Genomic DNA, 23234 nt, shown 5'->3' with positions numbered 1-23234 from the left:
TCCCAGACCTCCCCGTGAGCGGGTGTGCCAAGTCCTGCAGGCCTCCGCGCCCAGCTCCCCCACAGTTCCTGACCCGAGCACACACCTCAGCCCATGTCCCACTTGATGGCCTCGGCACGCCCCCTGCCCTCTCAGTCTGGTGGCCAGAGGCCTGTCAGATCCAAGGTGGGGGCTGGGGATCCTGGGTGGAGGTGGTCCCTGCGTGCCCCAGCCCCCAAGGGACACGGCATGGCCACCAGACAGGAAGGAAGGGGCCTGGTACAGGGCCAGGGACCTGCGGTTGGCCCTCGGGGAACAGTGAGGGGGTAACAGGTGAAGAGTCAGCCGAGGAGCCAGGGCTCCCCCTGCCCCACCGCCGCTGCCCCAGGGCCTCGGCAGGAGCATCAGAGGCGGCAGCTGGAGCTGGTGGCAGGGAGAGGCTGCGGCCCAGCTCCCGCATGGCTCTGCTGGGCCCCTGTGTGACCCCAGCAAACGGGGGCCACTCTTGGCCTCTCCCAGGTCTTTCCTGCTGGACTGTGCCCGGGCCCCAGGGACGGGCCTGTGGCCCCTGGAGCACCTCCAGAGGTGAAACCCAAGAACGTCTCCATGGTTCCCAGCCTCCCCTCCCCTCCCGAGCCCCAGCTCAGACCACAGGAAGCTGCACACCGCTTCCTTTTCCCTTTTCTTTCTTTTTTTTTTTTTTTTCTTTTTTTCCTCTTTTGTCTTCCCAGCCCTAGCCCTGAGTGGGCAACCGTCCAACCAGCCATCTCTTGGTCCCTCTGTCAGCCCTTATGCCCACGGGTCCAACCCTGGCTCGGTCCCCGATCACATGACCGTCTCCCACTCCTCCTGCAGTAGGGCTGGCGGCCGCTCCGGTGCCGAGGCCTCCTCGTCCAGCCCCGAGCAGGAGCCATTGAGAAACCCGTCGTCCTTGGGAGCAGCTGTGGCAGGTGGTGTGGCTTGGAGGGTCGGGGCCCCCGGCTTGGTGTGGCCGGGGAGTGGGGGGTGGCCGTTGGTGGCTGTGGCGGCGGCGGGCAGCAGGCGGGGGCTGAGGGGCAGGCCGAGTCCCGTGCGGGGGCCTACGTTGGTCACACTGGTGTGAGACACCATCGGGCCGTAGCTGTAGCTGCTGCTCCCGCTGCGGGCCTTACGCTTGAAGTCCAGGGCCAGTGTCCAGCGGCTCCAGGATTTCTTGATCTCGGCCTGTACCTGCGATGGCCCAGAGGAGGTGGAGCATCTGGTGGACCCCTCCGCCCCACGCCCCCCTCCCCAGCCCCCGCCGTGCCTGCAGCCCTGCCCCTACGACGCTCAGCACCGAGTGGAACCACAGGCGTGGGGTGTTACTGGAAAATTCCAATGCCAAGCAAAATCCCGTCATCCTCAGAACATGGTGCCTCACTGCAGGCAACCGACACACCCCGAGTCCACAAGGCTCGAATGGCCCCAGGGGTGGCTGAGTCGTTCGCTCCACCGGAGCGTTCAACCCGTGGGGCTGGGAAGACACGGGCTTTGCCAGAGAGTGAGGAGCCCGCAAATCCTAGCACATCCTGAATCATCTGGAAAGACTCTCTGCCTTCAGAATGTCCTCAGGGCTGTTCTCAGAGGAGCAGAGGAACAGGATAGGAGAATGAAAGGACCGGACTTGGGGAACCCTGGCCGTTCCGCGTCCCCCCGCCTTGTCCCAGGGCTGTGACCCCCTCCCACGCTTACCTCGCCATTGCAGAAACAGTATATGATGGCGACAAAAAATCCCTACGGACAGAGGTACATGGGGTCAGGGCCCAGAGGCTGCACCTGCTGCCCCAGCCCAGCTCCCCGCTGCCCCCCCACCTGCCCCCGCTGCCAGGCATTGGCCAGGCCGGCGCACCTGGAAGGAGTTGAAGAGCATCTCGTAGTGCATCTGGACTTGCCAGAGCGTCCCTGAGACCTCGGTGTACGGCGTGGCCATGAACACGATGTAGTGGACGCCGAAGAGCGGCATGAGCACCAGCGTGGACTTGAGCAGCTTCCTGGGCCAGCAGGGGCAGGCGGCTCAGCGACAAGCCGCCGCTCCCTGGGAGGCACCGTGCTATCCACACCCACCTGCCCGCCCCCAGCTCTTAGGCTCCAGAAGCCGAGAAGGGGCCTGCGGCTCTGGCCAGAGCAGAGGACGACCCAGTTGACCTGGGACAAAGTGTTCATAAGGGCCCTTGGGGCCTGTACCTGCCGGACCCTCCGCAGCACTCACTCCCCGCCCCCACCCCCGGCCTTACCTCTTTACCCCACAGCCCTTTCCTTGGAGTTTAGCAGAGCTGCCGTCCTCTCGAAGCCACCCGCTGCCCACCTGTCCCCTGGACTCGCTATAATCAGCTCTTCGAGGAGGGGTCTGGGTTTGCCCCCCACATCCCCTGCTGACCCCAGCCCTGAAGGGCCCAGGTTGGCTCTGGGGTGGCCCCAGAGACCGGGGCAGATCCCATGACTCCTGGGGGAGGCCGGCCAGGGAGTCAGGAGCCGGGTGCTTCCCTCGACACAGGCTCATTCTTGGGGCCTCTGTCTTTGTTTTAGTGCACGGTGCTGGGGTGTGATGACCCCGGTGTCCCGAGGAGCCTCGGGCCCGGTGGGTGCAGCTCACCGGTACTGCTGCCGCGTGTCACACCGGCCGGCATTGGTCTCCCGCAGCTTGGTGGCGAGCACCCGGACGATGTTGATGAAGAGGATGAAGTTGAGCTGTGGGACGGAGGGAGGGCTGTGTCTCGAGGTGCACCGTAGCAGGTTGGGGGGTGAGGGTCCAGGGGCCCGAGGCCCCGCCCAGGCTTCCCCCCACCGACTGGGCGACACGGGGCTGTGGCGCTCCAACTCTGGGGTCCAGGGAAGCCCATGTAGTCCCCGTCAGGGGCTGGTCGCCGGGACCTGTGGTGCTGCGCCCAGAGCCCTGCAGCCGCCCCTGCTCACCACAATGGAGGCCAGGATGGGCACCTGGATGATCCATTTCTTGTTCCCGGAGCTCAAGTCCCAGCACCTGGTGGAGGCCGAGGCATCAGCGCCCACCCCCGTGCTCCCGCCCCGGGCCTGCCCACAGAGTGGCCCCAGAGCGGGTCTGCTCTGCCAGCAGCTGGCAGGGATGAAGGACGGGGGTGTTGGATGTGGCCAGGCCCAAGGCCCCCCTAAAACGTTGCTTTTGAAGCAGCCTCCTGTGACCCTGAGAGGGCATCTGGCTGAAGGCGGGACAGAAAACCGAAGCTGGGTCCATTCAGGCCCAGGGTCCACAAAGCCCCTTCCCATGCTTCATGGCAGGAGAGGGTGCCAGGCGTATTTCTGACCTGCACCAGAACCCCGTGGCCCCCCTCTCCGTCTGGACCTACCCGGTGTTGGCCAGGGTGGCTCTCACGCTGACCCACACAGCCACGAAGATGGCAGGCAGACCTGTGGGCGCAGAGCGGGTGGCGTGTGAGGGACCGCAGGCGGCACCCACGGTGTCTCTCCGCTCAGCACACCCTGCCAGGCCCATTCCTCTCATCCTCAATGACCCCCAGATGATCCCGTCACTGTCCCTGACCTCCCTCACGCCGGGTTCAAGGGCTGCTTGGTGACAGAGTCACACGCCGGCGTGTGCTGCTCTGCCCCTCCCACAGCCTCCTCTTGGGATTCCTACACTCAGGACCCCGTTCAGCCCCCCGCCCTCATCTAGGTTCGTCATCTCCTGCCCACGCGTGCAGATCTGCTGGAGGACCTCGCTACCTTCCCCATGCCCGGTCCCTTCCTCCCTTCCCTTTAGGCTCTGCTCTGGGAGTTCCTGTGGGGAAGGGGCCTCACATCAGCATTTTTCTATCCCAGCACTCCCCGCGCCCACAACACACACACCCAATTTGAAAGGTCCTAGCCCCATGGACGAGGCTGGGTGGAATGACAGTTGTCGCTCCAGTCTGAGTGAAGGCCACTGGGGAACCTCGGTGTTCCCAGGCCCGAGTCAGCCAGATGACACATGGTAGCTCTGAGTGAGCTCTGCCTCTAGAAGGGAGCCCGGGTTCCCACCCTCCACCCCCTCACACTTTGTTCTGGGTCGGGTGCACCATTGGGAGGGGCAGGGTGCGACCCGTGTTTATGGTGGGAAAAAGAGCTGTGACCTTGTTGTGTCACCAAGTTCTGTTGCTCCAGATCTGTGTGTTTCCTGCCCACCCCGACACCCTCTAGCTCCAGAGTCCAGGTCGGTTCTTGGGACCAGCCCCAGGGTCTCCCCCAACCCCAGGGCTTGCCGTGGGGGAGGTCAAGGTCAGAGTGTGTGCCAAGAGGCTGTGGCTGTTGTTGACCCTAGAGCTTCTGGGTGCTGAGTGCAGGGAGGGCTTCAGCCGCTGGGCCTACCCCTCTGCAGTCTGGCCAGTTGCCCCGGAGCCCAGCCAAGCTCCGGAGCTGCCAACAATAATGGACAATTATCGGTAACTCAATCCCGGAGCCCGTGGGGGAGGAGTGCAGAGCCCCAGCAACCCATTCTGCGGAGGGGCTGCTGAAGCCCTGACAAGGCCGAGAGTCTGGCCTGGGGCTCTGCGTCATGGCTCCTGCAGGCCCGGTGGCAGTGGCCTGGACAGCTCCACGCGGTGAGGGAACTGGTAGGGAAACAGGGCTCACGGAGCAGCGAGTATCCTAGATCTCAGCTCCCCTAGCGTGACCTCCGACCCACCATCCCACTCTGATCCTGAGCTGAATCCTGGCCTGAGAACACTCCCTACCTCTCCTGGCTGAGCCCCAGCGCCAGGAGAATCTGCCTACAGGTGAGCCCCAACCCCAGGCTGAGCCCAGGGCTGAACGCTGATTGCGGCCAAGCCCTGGCACCTGAGCCCGGGACGGGATCAGACTCAGAGAAGGAGCCACCCACTGGCTGCCCCACGTCTAGGTCGGGAGAGGCTGTGTGGGTGCCTCACCGTTAGTGCCCCTTTGACCCTGCTGCCCATGGTCCCGCCCTTGCCTGTGCCTGTGCCCGCCGCGCCCTCGTACCCCAGCCGAAGACCGTGAAGCCCCACAAGTACTTCTTCTCTGAGAAGAAGGCCATGAAGATGAGGCTATGCAGGTACAGCCCCTCCACAAGAATCCAGTAGTAGTTGGTGGCCAGGAAGTAAAGGAAGAAGGTCACAGCTACCCTGCAGCCCGCCTAGGAGAGCAGCTGGTGTCAGCCAGAAGGCCAGCCTGCATCTGGGGAAGTGGGCGATGGGCTGGGGGATGGCTGGGGGCTGCCTGTGAGACGGGACACGTCGCAGTGGCCCAGCGGGGAGGCGGGGCCAGGCTCTGGTCAAGAGCGGAGCTGAGGAGCCCGAGGCAGGGGGAAGATGTTGCCAGGGGCAAGAAGGCACTGGGTGCGGGGGAGTGGTTGGGGCTACTGGAGTGAGACAGGATTGCTAATGCAAGTGCCGGGAGGGCAACAATCACAAAGCCCTTGGCGGCAGGGCTGGGGAGCTGGGCGGAGGAGGGGTGCGAGAGACCGTGTGGGGTGGCCGCTCGACGCCGCTGGTGGCAGGAGGCCGGCAGGGGGCGGGGGCGGAGCTGGAGGGGGCGGGGCGGCGGGGGGCGGGGCGGGGCGGGGTCGGACGCCGGCCGCGGGAGGGGACCACTCACGTAGCCGGCGGCGGCTGCGGCGGGCGGCGGGGGAGCCTGGGCGATGGCGCGCAGCTCTTCCTCGGTGAGGCGCTCGGCCTCATCAAGCGTGGCGCCCGAGTAGAGCACCGCGTCCTTGACGAAGATGCTCACGGCGCGAAGCATGAAGGACAGGAATAGGTGCATGTGGATGTAGTTGCGCGTGCAGTGCAGCCGCCTGCGGGGCGCGCGACAACACCGTGGGTGGGGGCCCGGCGACATGCGGGGGGTGGTCGGGAAGCCAGGCTGTGCGCGGGGCGGGGGCGGGGACGGGGAAGGTAGGGACGCCCGGCCCCGCGGTGGGGTGCGCTGAGGGGAGAGCTGGCACCCCCTCGGCCCCGCCCCCTGACCCGGCCCCGCCCCCTCGCCCTGCCCACCTGAAGTAGGCCAGGATGAGCACGGCCACAGTGAGGGAGGCCAGCGACACCGAGTAGCCCACGGTGTAGATCATGCCCAGGCGGTCAAACACCTCCTGTGCCGGTGGGGACACACCGTCAGAGCCCTGGGACTCCGGTTAAGGGTCAGAGGCCAGGTTGAGGTGGCGGGAGGCGTCAGGCCTAGCTCAGGGGCCACCAGTGGGGTGGGATGGGGTAACCTTATCCAGATCAGGGCGGGGAAGGGGAAAGCTCGCACCCGTTCACGAGTCTCATTGGTCAGGAACTTGACACACTCGCTGTAGTTGGCCCATGTCCGGTTATGCCCAGGCACCAGTTCCCAGCTGCCATTGCGGTCACAGCGACGGTAGGCATGGCCTGCAGGCCCATGGGGAGGGTCAGGGCAGGCAGAGAGATCTGGAGCCCTGAGCTCCAAGTCCTGGCACCCCTGTAGTCCCCACCCTACTCCAGCCTGCCTTACCTTTGTGATTGAAGTCATAAATGTAGTCGGGACAGGGAACGGCCACCACCTCACCTGGTGCCCCCAGCGGCCAGCAAAGGATGTGGTCCCACTCGGGCAGGCAGGGGCGCCCTGTGCCCACAGAGACAGACAAGGTGGGGGACACCAGTCAAGTCCATGGTTAGTGACCCAGAAGAATGAACACACCTGTGGTCGCTGGCTCCCTCAGGGACAGGTGTACCCCAGGACTGGAGAACTCAGGCCTGGAGTGCTCTGGAGAGAATGTATTGAGCCTTACTACCTACTGTGTCTTGCATAGAACTGAATCCCTGGCCTCACAGAATTCACCCACAGTCCCTGTATGCGGGTACTTGCGCTGGACCTATCTCCTAGATTGGCTGGTGGAGGCTCAGAGAGGCATGTGATTTGCTGGTGTCATATAGCCCAGGGCCCTGCCCTCCTCAGGCACTCAGTCCCTGGCCAGGCCTCTCTCTTTTTCCTCTGCTCATGGTCCCACCTCCAGGTGTCCCTGGAGAAGAGCAAGTGCCCAGACTAACTCCCTCAGCTGAGAATGCTCTCCATGTGACCCTTGGCCAGGATCCGGGGCGGGAGGCAGGAGGTCCAGCTTCCAGTCCCAGCTGGGCTCCCGAGGAGCTGCTGACCTCACACAGGTGGCTACCCTCCTCGCTTCTAGTTTCTTTACTGGGTAGCCGGAACTGACTAGATCAGCCCGTGCTTCTGCCACCATCCCAGACCACCCCTAAGCACCTGCTATGAGACTCCAGTGATCACTCGTAGGGGGAGGTATAATCCCCCAAATCGAAGTGGTAATTGTGGAATTTAAGACTGGGTGACATATCCTACTTGGGGACTCCAGCCTTACAGCAGAGATACTAAGTGACCTTGGAGGGTCCCCAGGCTCTGACTCTTCTGCTTTCCACGCCCCCGCCCCCCAGGTCCCTACGGTCTCTCTGCAGGGCTCCAACCACAGGACTCTCCAGCCATCCTGGAAGGCTGCCTTGATGGCTGGACCCACCCCAGCTTGGTGAAAGGCTCTCTGTCCTGGGCACCATATTCCCAGCCCCGCCTGGCTAGGCCCACAATTCCCTCTGGTCCCTGGGGAGCCACAGGGTGACCACAGCCTCCCAGATGTGGCCCATCTGGAATCTGCTGCCCACCCAGCCGGTTCAAACCGGCCCTGTGGCTGCAGCCTGGGCTCTGCGTTTGTCTCTCCTTACCTTCCTGAGGGACAACACAGCCCTGCGTCTCCCTCCCACTCTTCTCTTCTCCCCTCTCGTCCCACTGTCTCTGCCCTGCTGCTCCGTGGCCACCCTCCTCCCCCAGTCTGTGTCTACAGCCCACTATCCTATGTGTTTGGGTGCACCCTCCTCTGACACACCAAGTCTCAGTCTCAGTTTATGCCTCCTGGTCCCCTCTTTGTCTCCCCATCTTTGCACCTCTCCCTGCCCCTCTGTCTCCCAGGTTCTCTGTCATCTCTCTCCATGGGATGGGCCATAGCCCATGCGGGTAGCGCGGGACAAGTTCTCTGTCCAAATCTCCTGGGGATCCGGCCCTGTCCAGCTGCCAGGCCCCTGCACGTGATACCTTGTGGGCTCTGTGTCCTCCCAGCCTCTCCCCTGCTTTCCTGGAGAGGGGGCAACAAGCTCTTCCTTCCCACAAGAGCTGAAGAGCATGAGCTCACACAGAGGCCAGAGCATCGGGGTGAGTGGGTCCCAGCCGGCTTCAAATGGATGCCCAGGAGGAAGCACAGACATACCTCGGTGCCTGCTGCCAGTGGGCCCCTCCTTGTCCTCCTCAGACTCAGGGTAGAGCTTCCCAGATGCCTTCTCCTTCTTAGGCTTCCCTGACGTGGAGGCAGGTACCCATCCTTTGTCTGATTCCATTATGTCAGCTGGGGAAATCAGGGTAGTCATGGCTGTCAACGGTGCTGTGGCAGGAGACCCAGGGTACCCTCCCGCCTCTGAGGCACCCCGTTTCTATGGTGGGGGTTGATCCCTGCAGCCCAAGCTGTTGGGAGAGCTGAGATAACAGGTGAGAAAGTGCTTCACAAACTGTAAAGCTCTTGTTGGGTGCGGAAGTAGGCGGAGAGCACGGAGACTGTCTACAGGAGATGAACTGGGAGTGAACGCCGTGCGGGTGTGGGACCAGCTAGGGGGCTGAGCGGTAAGTGTGGGCAAGACATGGACAGAGGCAATGTGCTCCGACCCAGGCGTCAGAGCCAGAGCCCATGCAGGAGGCCAGGGCCCCGCCAGGGGGCGCAGGACAGAAGTGGACAGTAGGGGTGATGTTAGCAGAGGTTCAACAGTGAAAATGAAGCCTGGCTCCGGGCACTGTGCAGCTCAGGAAGCTGATGGTGTGGACGACATGAGCAAGAGTGTGCAGGTGTCGAGGGTGTTCAGGCAAGTCTACCTACCCGTTCCCTACCCTCGGATACTTGAGCTAGGAATTCCCAGAGTCCATAGAGGGACCCTGGAGGCTCTCTGTCTGAGTTGGGCTCGTCTTTCTCTCCTTTAGAGAGCGGTTTGAGGTTTTTACCTCGCTGAAGAGTCTTCCTCGTTATCTGACTTGTGCCCCTTCAGTGACAGCCCGAGCAGGGCCCTGGCCCTCCCAGGTCAGGGTTTGTGGCAATAAAGCAAAGTTGAGGGCAGACACCTCAGCTGGGCTAGAATGGCTGTGCCTGTTATCCTGCCTGATCCTGGGGCATTAGTAGGGAGGGGGCAGCGGGACGGGGTGGAGCAGAAAGAGAGGGGCTCTATGAGGATGGGGCGTAGGGGGTGGAGATGCCTCCGGGCTTCCATAACCAGGAAGAGCGCTGGGTTCAAGACCCAGAGTTCAGGGGCCCACCTGACCCCCAGACCCTGATGGGACTGGGGCTGGGAATCAAAGAGCCACCAGCGAGGCCAGTGTGGACAGGGCAGGGACTGCAGAGGCCATGTGAATGCCTGTGACTATGAGCAAAGTCCGTGTGCTGCTATGTCACTGTGTGCCCTTGGGTCCCCAGCATTCTAGGGGCCAGCTCCAGACAGGAAACTGCTCTCGACCGGTCGGCGGCGCCTGGGCCTCTTCCAGGTCGATGAGACTAATCAGACAGGCGGCAGAGGCCTGGATGAGTGCTAATGAGCTCCCATCTCTGCTTCCAGGAAGTGGACTCAAGGAAGAGACCAGCTGGAGATGGGGCAGGAGCTGGGAAGGTAGGTGCCCCTCCCATTTTGACCTTGGCAGGGGTCCCTGAAGATGCTGCGCTGGTGTGCAGAAGCCCACCCGACCCCAGGTCAAATGCTCTCTCCTGGACAGTGACATGACTCAGAGTCATAGATACCATCCCTACCCCTCTATCCTGCTCCCCGTCCAGTCCCATGGACCCTTGATTCCTCCGACCTTGGACACCTCAGCCTTGTCCTCTGACCCGGTGGCCTTCTTCAAAGATCTATTTATTCTTCTGGACCTGCCTTGGATTCCTCCTCCTCCAGGAAGCTGTCCCAGTGTACCCCTCTCAGGGCTCCTGACTCTGTTGTGTCTTGCCAGATCTAAGCCCTCTGGGGCTGGTTCGGACTGTGGCTGCCTTCCTACTGCTCTGATCCTACCCTGGGAGGAAGGCTCTGCATTTCAGCCTGCTGACTTTACTCACACGTCACCCCCCTTTTGACTGGAAGCCCCCTCTCCTGGTGCCCCTTGGTTCTGCATCCTAGGCTCTCACCCTCATGGGGCCCCTCCCTCCCTCTCTTGACCTCGCCCCCAGACCCTCCTCCTCTGGCCCCGCCCCCACCCAGCTCCGCCCCCACCTGGCCTCTGCAGGACTTCTTTGAGCCGCTTCTGGCACTGGGCCTGGGCACGGTGCAGCAGGAAGATCTGCTCCTCTTTGGTCATGACGTCATCTGCATCCACCTACCAAGTCGAACGTCAGACTGCAGGTAGGCCTTTCCAGAGCACTGGCAGGTCCCACAACCATCCCAACCGCCCTGATGGATTCCCCCCTTTCCAAAGGCTCTGAGTCTAGAATTTGGGAACTCTGCCTTGTGTTGCTCCCATTTTACAGACGAGAAGCTGCGGCTCTGAAGGGTAGAGACTGTCCCACCAGAAGGATAAAAGAGGGAGGGGGGATGTCCCCTGCCTGCCCGCTAGTAACCCTGCGGGCTACTAATCTCTGTCCAGTCTGTTCCCCAAGGGTATATGGGAAAGGGATGGAATGTCCCAGGATGGATCTTCACAGGATCCTGTCTGTTGGGGACCTGGTGGGGAGAGGGGGTGGATAAAGAGTGGTGAACTCCAGGGAAATAAACCAGGCCTGGATTCTTTCAAGCCCTAGTGCCCTGGGGGACCTTGGAAGTCACCAATTTCCATCCTGGCCCTCTCCCCAGTCACTGCTTTCCCCAGTGAATGGTGAGTGCCTCAGCTGCTCCCACCCTTGCAGTCCCAAGAGCCAGAGGTCGGAGGAATTGCTGGCAAGTGGTCTGGTTGGGCAGGCACTCCTGTGCCGGCTGTGAGTGGGAGTCACCCACATCTCACTGCTTATCTGGAAGCTCCTTCGTCTGAAGCCGACCCTGCGTTCTGATGGTGCCAGCAGGCCTTCGCTCCTGCTGTTCCCTCCAGAATGTCCTTCCTTCTCTTCCTTCCAACCTGCACACCCCGCGCACTGCCTGACACCCACCGGGATTCACTGGCGTCATTTTGAGGAAGAGAACAAGAACATCATGGGCGTCAGGAGAGGGGACGGGTCTCACCCTGAAACATGTGTTCCCCTGACTTAGAGTTCCAAGTGGATTAGAGTAAAGGCAGGATCCTGCCCTGGGGACAGCTCAGTGTGACCAAGCCTAGCCACTTCCATGAGTGCGACCTACAGAGACTAACTACTACATCCCTCACATCCCGCTCTCCCTTAAGTGAGACTGAGTCCCCTCAGGCACCCGGGGCTGGGACATGTCTGTCCCCTTAGGCCCCTCAGTCCCAGGGCAGAGCCTGGCCCCCTCAGACCCTCAACAGGCAGAGCTGCCGCCCCTCAGTCCCCTGTCTGAGTGGGGCGCTGCAGGGCGGAGAGCCAGGGGGAAGCAGGGGAGGAAGGAGGTGGGGAAGGGCCGGGCTGGCCGGGCGGGGCGGGTCAGGGAGCCTGGCTGCAGGGTGAAGTTAATTGACCGCGTCTCTCAGTGGCAGCCGTGAGGGCTTCCAGGGCCAAGGAGTCTCCCAATTGGCTCCTCCGGGCTCGGGTTCCGCTGGTTTCACTTAGCGGAGGCGCGTGCGCGTCTGTGCGCGTGCGCGGCGTCCAGAGGCCCGAGCTCACCATCTGGCCGCGGGTGCACGCTCAAGCGGGGACGCTGTCTCTGTGCGTCCTCGCGTGGAGACTGTCCAGCAGACACTTGGGGGACATGAGCCTCAAGTGTCTGGGAACACGCGTGTGTACGTGGGGTTCTGGGCAAAGGTCGACGTGTGTGTGCGTCTGCCAGTGTGTCCTGAGGCTGTCCCTAGCAGGCGAGGCTGTCCCTAGCAGGCGTGTCTGTCCCTAGTAGGCGTGTCTGTCCCGGGTCCGTGCCTCTGCGTGTCTCTGGAGTCTGAGTTGCGCACTGAGATGGCTCAGTGGCTATGGACCCCCACCCCACCCCAGGAAGGGCTGGAGCAGATTCCCCTGCGTTCTCTTCTCCCCCAGCTACAGCAGGTTTGGGCAGAAGTAGCCTCACGGTATGTGGCTTGTGGGGGGAAAACTGAACCTGCCCTAATCCAAGCGGCTCCAAGATGAACCTGGAGTTCCCTTTGCGCCTCTGGCATTGCGGATCCAGGCTGCTGAGGAGTCAGGTCCCCGTGTAGCTGCCCGGCTCACTTGGACCCAGGATCAGTCCCCTTCACTACCATTTCCACCAGTACAGTGCGTACGTCCATCAGTAACCACCACCCACCCTCACCACCACCACCGTCATGACCTTGACCAACCACACCAAACACAACCATCCCCATCCCCCAGCACCACCAGCACCCGCACCAGCACCATTCCCACCGTGAGTACTAAGTACCATTGCCAGCATTATAACCAGCAGCACCGCCGTCCCAGCCGTCACCTCCACCAGTGCTGTGCCTGCCGTGACCCACACCCCCACCGCGGGCCTCAGCATCCCCAGCATCACCACTCTCGGCAGCGCCATCGAAGGCGGCATCAACACCATCACTGCCATCACCAGTACTGCTGCCAGCGCCAGACCCTCTGTTGGTACCAACTCTGGCGTCATCTGATCCTTACTCCCTCACCACGGCCCCGTCCCCACCCCTTCTCCTGACCACCTCCATCTCTCTCAAAACAAACGGATACTGCACCGTATTTTTTCCAGCTGATGGAAAGCTCCTGAGGGACTGAGGCTTCTACCAGTCTCCAAAGACTGGCACACCAGCCCTCTCAGTAGACAGACGGGTCCACCGATATGACTGCAGGCAGGCAGTCATGGGTTGAAAACGGCCCATTGACAGATGGACAGAGGGACGGGTGTGCTAGCTGAGTTATGACCAGGAACTAACACACACACTCTCACAGGACCCAGGCATCTGTTCAACCTCTGCCTGCTGCTGTTGGCTTTACCCTCTCTGGGGCCAAGAGGAGGTACCCACTGTTCTCCGGAGTCTGGTTTCCATGCTGGGGCTGGGAATGCCCAGGGGAAGGGAAGGGATGTGCCTCCAGCACCCCCAGGGCCCCCAAACTCCTCCATTCTTCCAAAGGGGCGGAGGCCCCACCTCTGGCCTCCCTGGACTTGCAGGACCCACTTCTCTGTCCCCCAGGGACGGCACGCTGCAGGAAGAGGAATCTAAGTCAGAGTCCAGCAAGCACCTACCCAAGGAAAGGAGGGCAGTCCTGCACCAAGTTCATTCCCACTTGCCTTGAAGGGCAGCTCCCCTGCCTGCAAGGTCCCCCTTCGCCACCCCCCTCCAGCTGCACTCTGTCCTCACCTAGCGGAGTCTGCTAGCAGCACTGGAACTTGAGGCCCATGGCCACCACTGACTGGCTCTGTGTCTAGAAAAGTTGCTTAACCCTTTCGATCAGGATGATCCAAAGGCTGTTGGTGAGGTTCAGTGAGAGCCTGGGCAGGAGTGGGGCGACGCAGAGCTGGTGGCTGTAACTGTTCCCGTTAGGGTTAGTGGCGGCATCAGATCATGGCTCTCCTACTCTGGCTATGGACACCCCTCCTTCTGGCCACTGACGGTGGCCCCAGGCTGCAGACCTAGAGTGGCAGGGGGAGAGTGGGTAGATCACCAAGTCCGGCGGGCCACGGTGAAGGGTGGAGGGAAGTGGGACTCCAGGAGGGTGGGGAGCAGGGAGTACGGGAGGGCCAACTGGGTGAAGTGTACCTGATGAGCTTTTGGGAAGATCCAACCTAGACTCCCAGTAAGAGTCCAGGTCACTGCCAGGCCCCCTGGGCTTGGGGGCCAAGAGAGCCCTTGATCTGTCCCTGCCCTAACTGGGGCAGCCCCGTGTCCTGGGGTTGAAAGGGGGAAGTGCAGGCAGCTGATTCCCCTCCTGGCCTGCTGACTCTGTCTGCTGCTCCTTCTCCCCACTGTGCCCCTCTTCCCCTTTCTTGGCAGAGTCCAGGTCTCTCTGGCCCAGCTCCTGGTGCTAAGAACTCAGGCTTGCATCAGTTTACATCCAGAGAGCCTGTGGATCTTGGGTGTTGGGGGCAAGGGCTGAGGGACCCAGGGCTGATCACGGCCCAGGGTCACCAACCACTCATGGGGCCACCCAGCCCTGGCACCAGCTGTTCCGAATCCCCTCTACATCCCTCCTATGGTCTTGGGTTAGGGCTCGGCTTCAGTGTTCCTTGCTGTAGCACGCTCCCCATGTTGAACCCCCCAACACAGAGCCTTCCTGTGTGCACATGTGTGCATGGTATGCTGTTTGTGAACGTGCAGGGGGTGGGGTGATGCCCTGACCTCAGGCCTGAGCGGGGTGACTAGGGACAGGGGGTAGCCTGGGAGCAATGAAGCGGTGTCTGGGGGCTCCAGGCAGAGTGCAGGTGAAGGCTGGAAGCCAGTATGTTATTTATAAACATAGGCGCTGCTGTCCCAGGGAGAGAGTAGTGTGTGGTCAAGAGGCCCGGATGTGTTTCTCATTTCTTGAGTTTAGAAGCTCAGACAAAGAGAAAAGCCATCTGCTCACTACCCCTCCCCTGAGGGGGCAAGTAGCTCTTTCGACCTCGGCTCGGCTCGCAGGGAAGCCCCACGGAGGATGGTGTCGGAGCTGGGGTGGGAGCGGTGTTGGCAGTGGGGGTGGGGACAGGGGGGAGGCAGCGTGAAGGCTGGTGATGGTGATGGAGGTGTGATGGGGACGGTGGTGGTGGAGAGAGCCAGTTCCACGCCACTGACCAAAGGAGGGCCACTCCTCTCAGTTTTTCTGCTAACTGCCAAATTCCACACATTTGCTGTCTGTGATCCCAGACATGCCTACATTCTCCTCCGGGCAAAACTCAGAAGGAAATACAAGAGCTACTTTTTCAGTGGCCGACACCTCTGCCTTTGGGAAAGGGGCTTCTTCCACTAGACGCCGTTAGCCTCGAGATGCCCTCTTGGGTCATCTCATCCGTCCCTCTTCCCGGGTTCCTCCTGGTCCCCTGGGGGAAGGCGGCTGTGGGCTTCCCACTCACCTCCAGAGAAAGCGGACCTGCCTGGTATCCAGCCAGCCCTTCTGCCTGTTGGTGCCAGCCACTGACCCCGGCACTTTATCCCTATCTCCTTGAACTTCCGCCACATCCCTACCTTACGAATGGGAACACTGAGGCTCAGAGTCAAAAAGAAGCAGCAGCCCAGGAGAAAGGACGCAGCCCCAAGGACCCCCCTGGTGCCGGTCTCAGTCCCAGCGTTCCTGAGTCCTCCTGAACCCTATCTTGCGCGACATCAGGCAGTCGCCTCCCAGCAGAGCCTGGGAGGCAGGCTGCGCAGGGGGAATTCAGGTGTGGGGGCAGACAGAGAGGGGATGGCATGGTGATGCCGGAGGTGGTGGCATCTGGTGCTCAGCTCTAAAGGGACAGGGGACAGTGGCACCCTGGGGTTAGCAGTTAGGGGAGGTGTACCTCCAGAAAAGGCAGAAGGAATAAACCTCAGCTCACAGGGGACCCCCTCGTGACCTCCTGGCCTTCCTGCACCTCTTCTCCAGGTTCCACTACTGGGACCTGGGCTGGCACCCCTCGTCGTCTCCCATGCCAGCTGGCTAGGGACTGCTCCCCGCCCCTCGCTGCCCTCTGTCTGTCCGGCTGGCCCGAGCAGGCTGGGGCGGGCTCCCTGCCGGGGACACTCCTGCCCTGCCACCGCTGACAAGTGCTGACTTTTCCTCCCCCTCTCCAGGCCTTCCTGAACAGGCTGCCTGTGTTCAGGGCTGGGAGGGGCTGGGGGGGAGGCCCTAGTGACGCCTCTCATCCTGGCCAGCGTGGACGCCTTCAGGGCAGAGATGGAGCCTAGGATGGCGGAATTGGCTGCTGGACCCACTGGATCTTCACAGGCCACCTCTACCTGGCCTGCAGGACCAAGGCCCGCAAGGATAGGATGGCCTAACCTACCCGTATGCCTGGTCAGCAGAATAAGATCCCGCCAGGTCGCACCATCGCATGAGGCCGGTCCCAGAGTTGGGGTTCTTTAGGGTTTGGACATTTCCAAATGTCTTTGCGAATCGGAGCGAAACCCTGCTCTCTTTCCCAGTCACACTGCATTTTGCAAACCACTTCAGGGGGTCTGCAAATCCCCGATGCCACGCTTTCTTAATCCTAGGGACTCTCTCCCTGAAAGAGCTGCCTTCCTGGTGTGGTGGCTGGACCAGGGAGTGTCCCCAGAAGGCCCACAACAGGAATCTGGGGGAGGCCGCTTGACGCCTCATTAAAACATTCCGAAGAAAACCCAAGTTCCCGGGAGGGCTCGGCCCCCCTCCTCCCGTTCTGTCCACAGGCTGTTCCCAGAGCTGGGGTGTGTGTGTGGGGGGGGGGGGGTGTTTAAGGGCAGGTGATAGAAAAACCTTCAACAAATCAATACAAAAATGAAAATAACCCATTTATTTGGGTAACGACTCTGGACAAGCTCTTAGAAGAGGGACAATAGACCAATGGAAAGTCAAAAGCTCACCAGTCATTGGCAAGAGACACCATTTTTTGCTTGTCAGAATGGCAAAGGTGGCCTTACCCTATGAGACAGGGGTGTTGGGGGAGACCCTCTTGCTCACTACTGGCATCGTGAGTAGCAATCCTCACAGACAGGCTTTCTAGAGGGCAGTGTGGCCGTGTCCGGTAAAATAAAAAACACGATGTGCTTCAGATCCAGCAATGACAGAATCTAGAAATACCCTATAGGGAAACGGTCACACAGGGGCACAAGACGGCATTTCCAGGAGCTTCCCTGCCACCATCTGGAATCACAGGCGCACACAAAAAGGATGCAGGAAAGATCTAAGTGTACCTTTCTAGATTTTTGGAATACTATGCGCCATTAAAGGAAACAGATCTATATTTACTGACAAGAAGACCTCCAGGACACACTTTGGAGTTAAAAAGAAAAAGCACAGGGCAGAGCCTTACTTACAGACAGATACCATTCATTTAACGACACACAGAAAGCAACAGAAAGGACTGTCTGCTCTATATGGACAAAAATCTTTGGGAAGATTTGGTATCTTTTGGAAACAAGCAGAAAAAGGTCTGGGAGGATATCCCCACCCAGACTACTAAAAGCGGTTTTTTCTAGAGGAGCACTGGGACTTGGGAGTCATCAAGGATGAATTCTGTTTAATCTGTATTATATGACTCTTATGAGAAAGAACATATTCAAGTATTAGTTCAATTAAACACAAAAAAATAAAAGTAAAACAACAGAAGGATTTTATGAAAGAAAGAAACAAAGAAACAAAGGAAGGAAGAAACAAAGAAACAAAGAAAGAAAGAAAAAAAAGAAAAGGAAGCAAATTTTTAAAAACCCCAGAGTGGGACATGGAGCTCTCATGTCAGCAGGATTCCTCTCCTCGCTTTGGAGGAAGAAACTCAGTGTGAGAGTGAGAAGACCCGGGTTCAAGTCCCACCTCTGCCACAGGAACCTCAGGGCCTTTTCCCATAAAACGGGTGGGTGAAAGGACGTATTGAGAAAACATTTATGATGGTTTCTAGCTCAGAATCGGAGGACAGTCATTGTTCAATACATGGTGATTCCTTCTGGTCTTTAAAAGAGGGCCAGTGGCCACACTGGCCCCGGAACAGGGGAGGGGCCCCCTGTACTCTCAGCCACCGCAGTCCTTTCTGAGTTGGACCCGAGGTCACATCTCTACGCTCAAGGCCCACCCCCCGTGCAGACCTGCTTCCTCTCCCACTGCAGTTTCTCCTTTACACGTGCGTGTGCTGGGGGCATCCTTAGGATGAGGCACCTGCAAGGACAGACCACCCGTCTGCCCCTACTCACAATCCGTGCGTCCATCCCCTCTTTCAAAATTCACTCCTGACCCCCAGCTCATAGCTACTATTCCCTGTAAGGACGAGATGGACTGGCTAGCTGAGTGTGACCACAGACGGTGTCCTCCTAGCAGGATGTTCTTTGGTCCCGAACCTGGAGGCGCCTGGAGGTGTGAGCCTGCTCCCGGAGCTGGCGGGGCAGGCAGCACACAGGTTTGGTGACAGGGGCTATCGGCTGAGTTTGGTGGGGTCGGTGGGCATCAACACAGATCTGGGCGCGAACAGCAGCCCCTGGGTTCAAAAGAGGAAACTGGCAGGCTGTCAGTCTCCTGCTGGTTCCCCTTGAGCCCGGGGAGCCCACAGGATATGGGGTGATCCTCAGGCCACATCCTCTAGCTCGAAACCCAGAGAAGGTCCAGTGTACACACGGCCTGAATGTCTAGACACTGATACCCCAGCAAGGTCTCAGGGCAGTCCCAGCCGTAGTATCCCTCCTCTAGCCCGGTTTTCAGACCTGAACCACGGCTAAGGGAGGCAAATTCTTTGCACGTGCCTCAGCTTCCCCAGAAGTCAGTGTGGGGCCCTGTGGGAGAGCCCATGACCCCCTCCCCATGGAGACACAGGGCTTAGCACTAGACCGGCATGCGGTACAAAACGATCGTATGGATTGTGTGCTCCAGATTACTTTAAAAATGGGAACGGTGGCAAAACCTTTTTTAGACGGTTGTGAGAAAGATGAAATTAATACTGTAAAGTGCTTGGGACAGTGTGTGGCAAATAGAAAGCACTAAAAAACCATTTATCAAATAAAAATAAACAATAGACCTGGGGGCACATGTGTTCACAAATGCACGTGTGCACACACACACGTATGCACGACTATGCTCCTGCAAGTCACGTGAAGACCCAATGCTTCAGACACGTGTGTCCACAGGGGACACACGCTCACACGGACCTAGAGAACAGCCTATGCAGAGTCCCAGCGAGCCCCGCTCTGACACACAGACAGCTCTCAGCACACTCATGCCCATTGTCTGTCTATCCCAGCCTGGCCCAAGGGGAGGGTGGGGAAATGGCTCCAGGTCCTTGCATGTACATTTGCACGAGTCTCTGAGCCTCAGTTTCCCCATCTACAAGTCCTCGTATGGGGTGAGGTCTCTGGCTTCGGGGAGCCAGGGTCGCGAGGGCACGGGCACCAGAGAATGGGGCATGCTGAGGTCCTGGAGGAGAAGACAGCCTCACTCAGGGGCTTCTTAGGCAAAAGTTCTTGCTGTTTTTTACAGATAGGGAAACCGAGGTGTGGAGGATAGCCCCAGTCCTAGGCGCCTTAGAGCTGGTGGAATCTCAGATCTCCTGCCTTCCCGCCTCAGGTTCTGCCTGGAGTTGGGGGTGGGGGGAGCTGATCAGGAGAAGGGGGCTGCCTGGCTGCCTGCTTGTTTCTCTAGAAGGCAGAAGCCCCCACCTGGGAGCTACGGGGGATGAAGCAGGGGCCTTGAGGTCGGACACACAGGCGGACAGCCTCCTCAGCCACGGGCTAGTCCCCTGGGACAGGGCTGCTGTGCGGTCTGATTGACCCCCAGGTTCTGGCCCAGGAGGAGAAGGATGCTGTCCTCCGTGCCTCCAGCTCTTGGCCTCTGCCAGTGCCTACTCTTCTCTGCTATCCTTGGTCTGTCTACTCCTGCTCTGAGAAGCTCTCATCTCCACCCCCCTTTGTCTCTTTTCTCTCTCTTGCCTTATCTCCCAACCTGCCTCTTCCTCTCCCTCTGGTCCCCCTCTTGGCTCTGCTCTCAGGAGGGTATACATGGGGGGGGGTCCCTCACTCACCAGAGTCCCCCTCCAGCAGGTTTCTCCTGGAGGAGTGTTCTGTGAGGTCGATCCCCTTCGGGAGACCTTCATCCTTCTTCCATGCCACACCACAGCCGCCTCCCTGGGCAAGGGCGTCCACATGTTTGCACGCATGTGATCGTGAGAGCTGGAGGGGACCCCTAAATCCTATCCCCTGCCTGGGTGATTCTGAGCTCAGACCCACAGCCCTGTGTCCTGGATGGCAAACAAAACTTGCAGAAGACGGAGGCCGGGGAACAAAGTCTGTAGGACCCTACATCAGGGCCAAAGCCCAGGCTACTGCTGGATCACACTGTCATCCCTAAAGGGGACACAGCCAGAGTAGTGGTGCTCACGGAAGCAGAAAATAGAGGAACCCCAACCACAGATTTCCAGACCTGGGATCCTGAACCCAGGCTTCAGAAATAAGAGGACCATAGGCATCAGGAACCGAGTCCAGACACCCCAGAGACAACAGGCACCCAAGCTCTCCCCTCCGAGGCGACGCTCATCCAAAGTTCGGATTACTCAGGGAAGCTAAGACTCTGTGCCCTGGACCCACCCCAGGGACCACAGAGCAAGCCCGCAGCCTGTCCTGGAGTGCGGGCGAGGGACTTACCAGCGCGTATGCGGAGCTGAGCACCGGGCAGCAGAGCAGGAGCGCCAGGCCGGGCGCGATCCGGACGGCCCCCATCGCCACCGCCTAGGGCCCCGTCCCTCGGGGCAGCCGCCGCCGCCGGCCCTGGTGGTGGTGGTAGTGGGGTACAGAGCTGCGTCAGGCCGGGCTGCCCCGCCCACGCCCGGGCCTAGGGGACCCCGGAGGCCAGGCGGCCCGAGGCCCCGGGGCCCGGCGCGGGGCCCATGCGCCAAGGGCTAGCGAGCGAGGGAGCGCAAAGGAGAAAGAGAAGGAGGGAGGAAGGGAGGCAGCCGGGGGCCGGGCGGGCGGCGGGCGGGCGCCGAGCGCTGCGGAGCTGCCCGTCTGCCTCGGAGCGGAGAAATCACATCCATATGGCCGGGCCCCCCGCCCCCGGCCCGCCCCCCGCCCCCCCCCCACCGCGCCGCCTTTTCTGTCTTTTTCTTTTTTTCTTTTGGGGAACTGGGAGCTGTGGCTTCGCCCCACGCCCAGTGGGGGAGGGGTCGGGGGAGGGGTTGGGGTCGCGGTCTGCGGGGGGCGAACCGGGCTGTTATTTTTAGCTTCGCGGCTAGCTCAAGGAGGGGAGGGGGCGGGGCGGGGGGCGCGTTTTGAGCCGCTCGGGGCGTGCAGCTTACGGACGCGATCCCAACTTTGCAACGACACTGAGCCCTTCGGTGCTCGGGCCGCCAGCTCTCTGCCCCTCAGCCCCCTCGGACCCCCACCCTGCCCGCGGCCGCTTCCCGAATCCTCTCCCCATCCTGGGCCGGAGCCCCGCCTGCGCCCGCGCGGCTGAAGCACGCCTGCGGCCGGGACGCTCTGCCTGTCGGCCTGTCTGTCAGTCCGTCTCTAGCTCCCCCAGCCTTGGCCTCCGTTCTTCCAGCAGCCCCGAGCTCCGTTTCGGTCACTCCCTCGCTCCCTCGCTCCCTCCCTCCCCTCCCCCTTCTCTCTCTCTCTCTCTCTACGAAAACATTTGCAAGTTTCCAAAAAAGCCACGGAGCCGAGCGGCGCGGGGCTGGCGGCTCCACCGGGCTCCGAGGAGGCGCCGCCGACTGACACCGAGACGGACCAGTCCGCCCGCCCCGGCCAGGCCCGGAGTCACCCCTACCCAACGCCGCCGCCACCCCCTCCCCGGGGCGCCGGCCCCCCGGCCCCGACTTACTCCGAGCGCGCCGCCGCGGCCCCCGCTTAGCCATGGATGTCGGGGACCCCCCGACAGCCTCCCCAGGACAGCGCCCCGTCCGCGGCCCCGGGGGCACTTCATGGGGCTCTCGGGATCCCCTCTGGCCGGCCTGGCCTCCAGCGCCCCCCGCCCGGCAGCCTCTCGGAGCCGCCGCCCGCCGCGCGCGTCCCTCGCCTCGGCGTCTGCCGCTCCCCCTCCCCCCGCGGCCGGGCGCCTCTTCCCTCCCCCGCGCCCTCCCTGGGCCTCTCCCGCCCCCGCCCCCCCCCCCCCCCCCCCCCGCGCCGCCTCGGCCACGGGTGTGCGGAGCCGCGGAGCTGAGCCCGCTGCCCCTGCCCCGGGACGTTTCTCTAGAGGCCGCGCCCCGGGTCGCCAGCGGCGGGATGTGAGTGTGGAGGGGACGGGGCCAAGGGAGCTCTGACATCGGGGCCCGGGAACGGAGCCCGGGACGCTGCCGCCTCTCCATTCTCTTCTCCGGGAAGCACAGACGTTATTTTTTCTGATCGGCCTGCCGGGGCGGGTGAACAGGGGCCCTCAGCCGCGAAGCAGGACCTCTTCACCGGAGGTACCCCGCGCGCCCCCGGCCGCGGCGCTGTCTGTGCGCCCGCGCGACTCCCGCTCGGGCTGGACCCGGGTCCCCGGGGAGGCTGCAGGGCCGCCAGCCCCGCGCCGGGCTCGGCCGCCACCGCCCTCCTGCCCCGCCCCGGCCTCGCCTGGACCCCCAGCCTCGGGAGCTCCCGAGTGGGTAGGTCCGCAGTGCTCTAGACCCGCCTCCGCCCCTGCCCGCGAGGGCTCACGTCCCTCTCCCACCCTCCCGAGTCTCTCCCCGGATCGGGGTCTCTCAGAGTCTTCGACCCTTCCAGACGCCTGCCCGGCCTCCCCAGCTCCGCCCCGGAGTCCGCCGCTCCAAGTCGCCAGACCCGGGGCTCAGCCGGGACCCCCACTGCCGAGGCCCGCCTCCTTCCCCACCCCTTCACAGCCCCAAACACTCCCGGCGGGCGCTGGTCCACCGGGGACCCTCAAGTTGGGGGAGGAGCAGGAGGAGTCTTTGGGGGCAGGGGCGGGGTGGGGCGGGGTTACGTGCTCCGGCGGCTCGGGAGGGGACGCTGTAGCGTGTAGAGGAAGGGGTCTGAGACCCCAAATCCGCCACCTTTCAGGATCACGCAGAGAAGCTAAGATGCTGGGAAGGCCTGGGATGCCTGGAGCAGAGGGCTTTAAAGGATGGTCAGGAGGAAGCTAATATGACTCTTGGGGCCCCTGGAGATATTATCTGGGCTAAGTGGCAGTCCCTGCTCACCCACTTACCGGTTGTGTATCCTGGGCAGGACGACTTCCTGCTGTCTGGGCCTCAGTTTCCTCATCTGTAAATCGGGGACTTGACCAGCTGATTCAAAGGGCGCTTTTAACTTTACTGTTTTAGTGCTGCAGAGTGTGAGTGTCCAGACCCATGGGCTCTGTGGGCTCCCCAGACTCAGCCTGTGGAAATTGAGCTCCTCACAGCCCCCAAACCAGCCCCCACCCCATCTCAGGGATGGTCCCTACCCTCCATGTGAATGGATCTGCAAACCTAATGCCTAAGCCCACTGGAATCCAGCTCCAGCCAGCTTCTCTGGCAGCCCACCTTCCTCCAGGCCCTAACCCACCCATCTCCCATACACAGTTGTCTGCTTCCCTATGAGTCTGTGGCCACATCCTCCTCTGTGCCCCACTACTTTCAAGTTTCTTCCCCCAGCTGATTAAGGACTATGCTGTCTGAGGCAGTTTCCTCCAGAGGTGACAC

The 23234-nt window shown here is 61.5% G+C and overlaps 2 protein-coding genes across 8 annotated transcripts in view; one reads left to right on the top strand and one right to left on the bottom strand.

Moving 5' to 3' along the window:
• Positions 1-682: 682 nt before the first annotated feature.
• Positions 683-23234, bottom strand: part of PTH1R (parathyroid hormone 1 receptor) — a 24510-nt gene continuing 1958 nt past the window's right edge. For 3 of the 7 annotated variants that reach the window (XM_045991963.1, XM_045991965.1, XM_045991966.1), the window contains 16 exons: positions 22760-22930; positions 20263-20385; positions 19644-19746; positions 10218-10320; positions 8192-8326; positions 6436-6546; positions 6214-6332; positions 5958-6052; positions 5563-5758; positions 4948-5101; positions 3321-3381; positions 2911-2977; positions 2591-2685; positions 1847-1988; positions 1690-1731; positions 683-1188 (listed from right to left, as the gene is read on the bottom strand). In XM_045991963.1, coding sequence (XP_045847919.1) covers positions 805-1188; positions 1690-1731; positions 1847-1988; positions 2591-2685; positions 2911-2977; positions 3321-3381; positions 4948-5101; positions 5563-5758; positions 5958-6052; positions 6214-6332; positions 6436-6546; positions 8192-8326; positions 10218-10320; positions 19644-19746; positions 20263-20385; positions 22760-22815 — 1986 coding nt within the window. In that variant the 5' untranslated portion in view covers positions 22816-22930 and the 3' untranslated portion in view covers positions 683-804. Of the gene's footprint in view, positions 1189-1689; positions 1732-1846; positions 1989-2590; positions 2686-2910; positions 2978-3320; positions 3382-4947; positions 5102-5562; positions 5759-5957; positions 6053-6213; positions 6333-6435; positions 6547-8191; positions 8327-10217; positions 10321-19643; positions 19747-20262; positions 20386-21436; positions 21630-22759; positions 22931-23234 lie in introns of those variants that run through there. The other 4 variants (XM_045991964.1, XM_045991967.1, XM_045991969.1 and 1 more) reach the window with 3 other exon arrangements.
• Positions 22173-23234, top strand: part of MYL3 (myosin light chain 3) — a 21279-nt gene continuing 20217 nt past the window's right edge. Inside the window, exon 1 of the mRNA XM_045991970.1 lies at positions 22173-22199. The gene's annotated coding sequence lies outside the window, so the exon portion shown is untranslated. The remainder of the gene's footprint in view (positions 22200-23234) is intronic.

Source organism: Meles meles, chromosome 20 (assembly GCF_922984935.1).
Source record: "Meles meles chromosome 20, mMelMel3.1 paternal haplotype, whole genome shotgun sequence".
In the NCBI taxonomy this organism is placed as follows: Eukaryota; Metazoa; Chordata; class Mammalia; order Carnivora; family Mustelidae; genus Meles; species Meles meles.
Note: the sequence above shows the minus strand (reverse complement) of the source record. Positions and strands in the feature narration are given on the sequence as shown.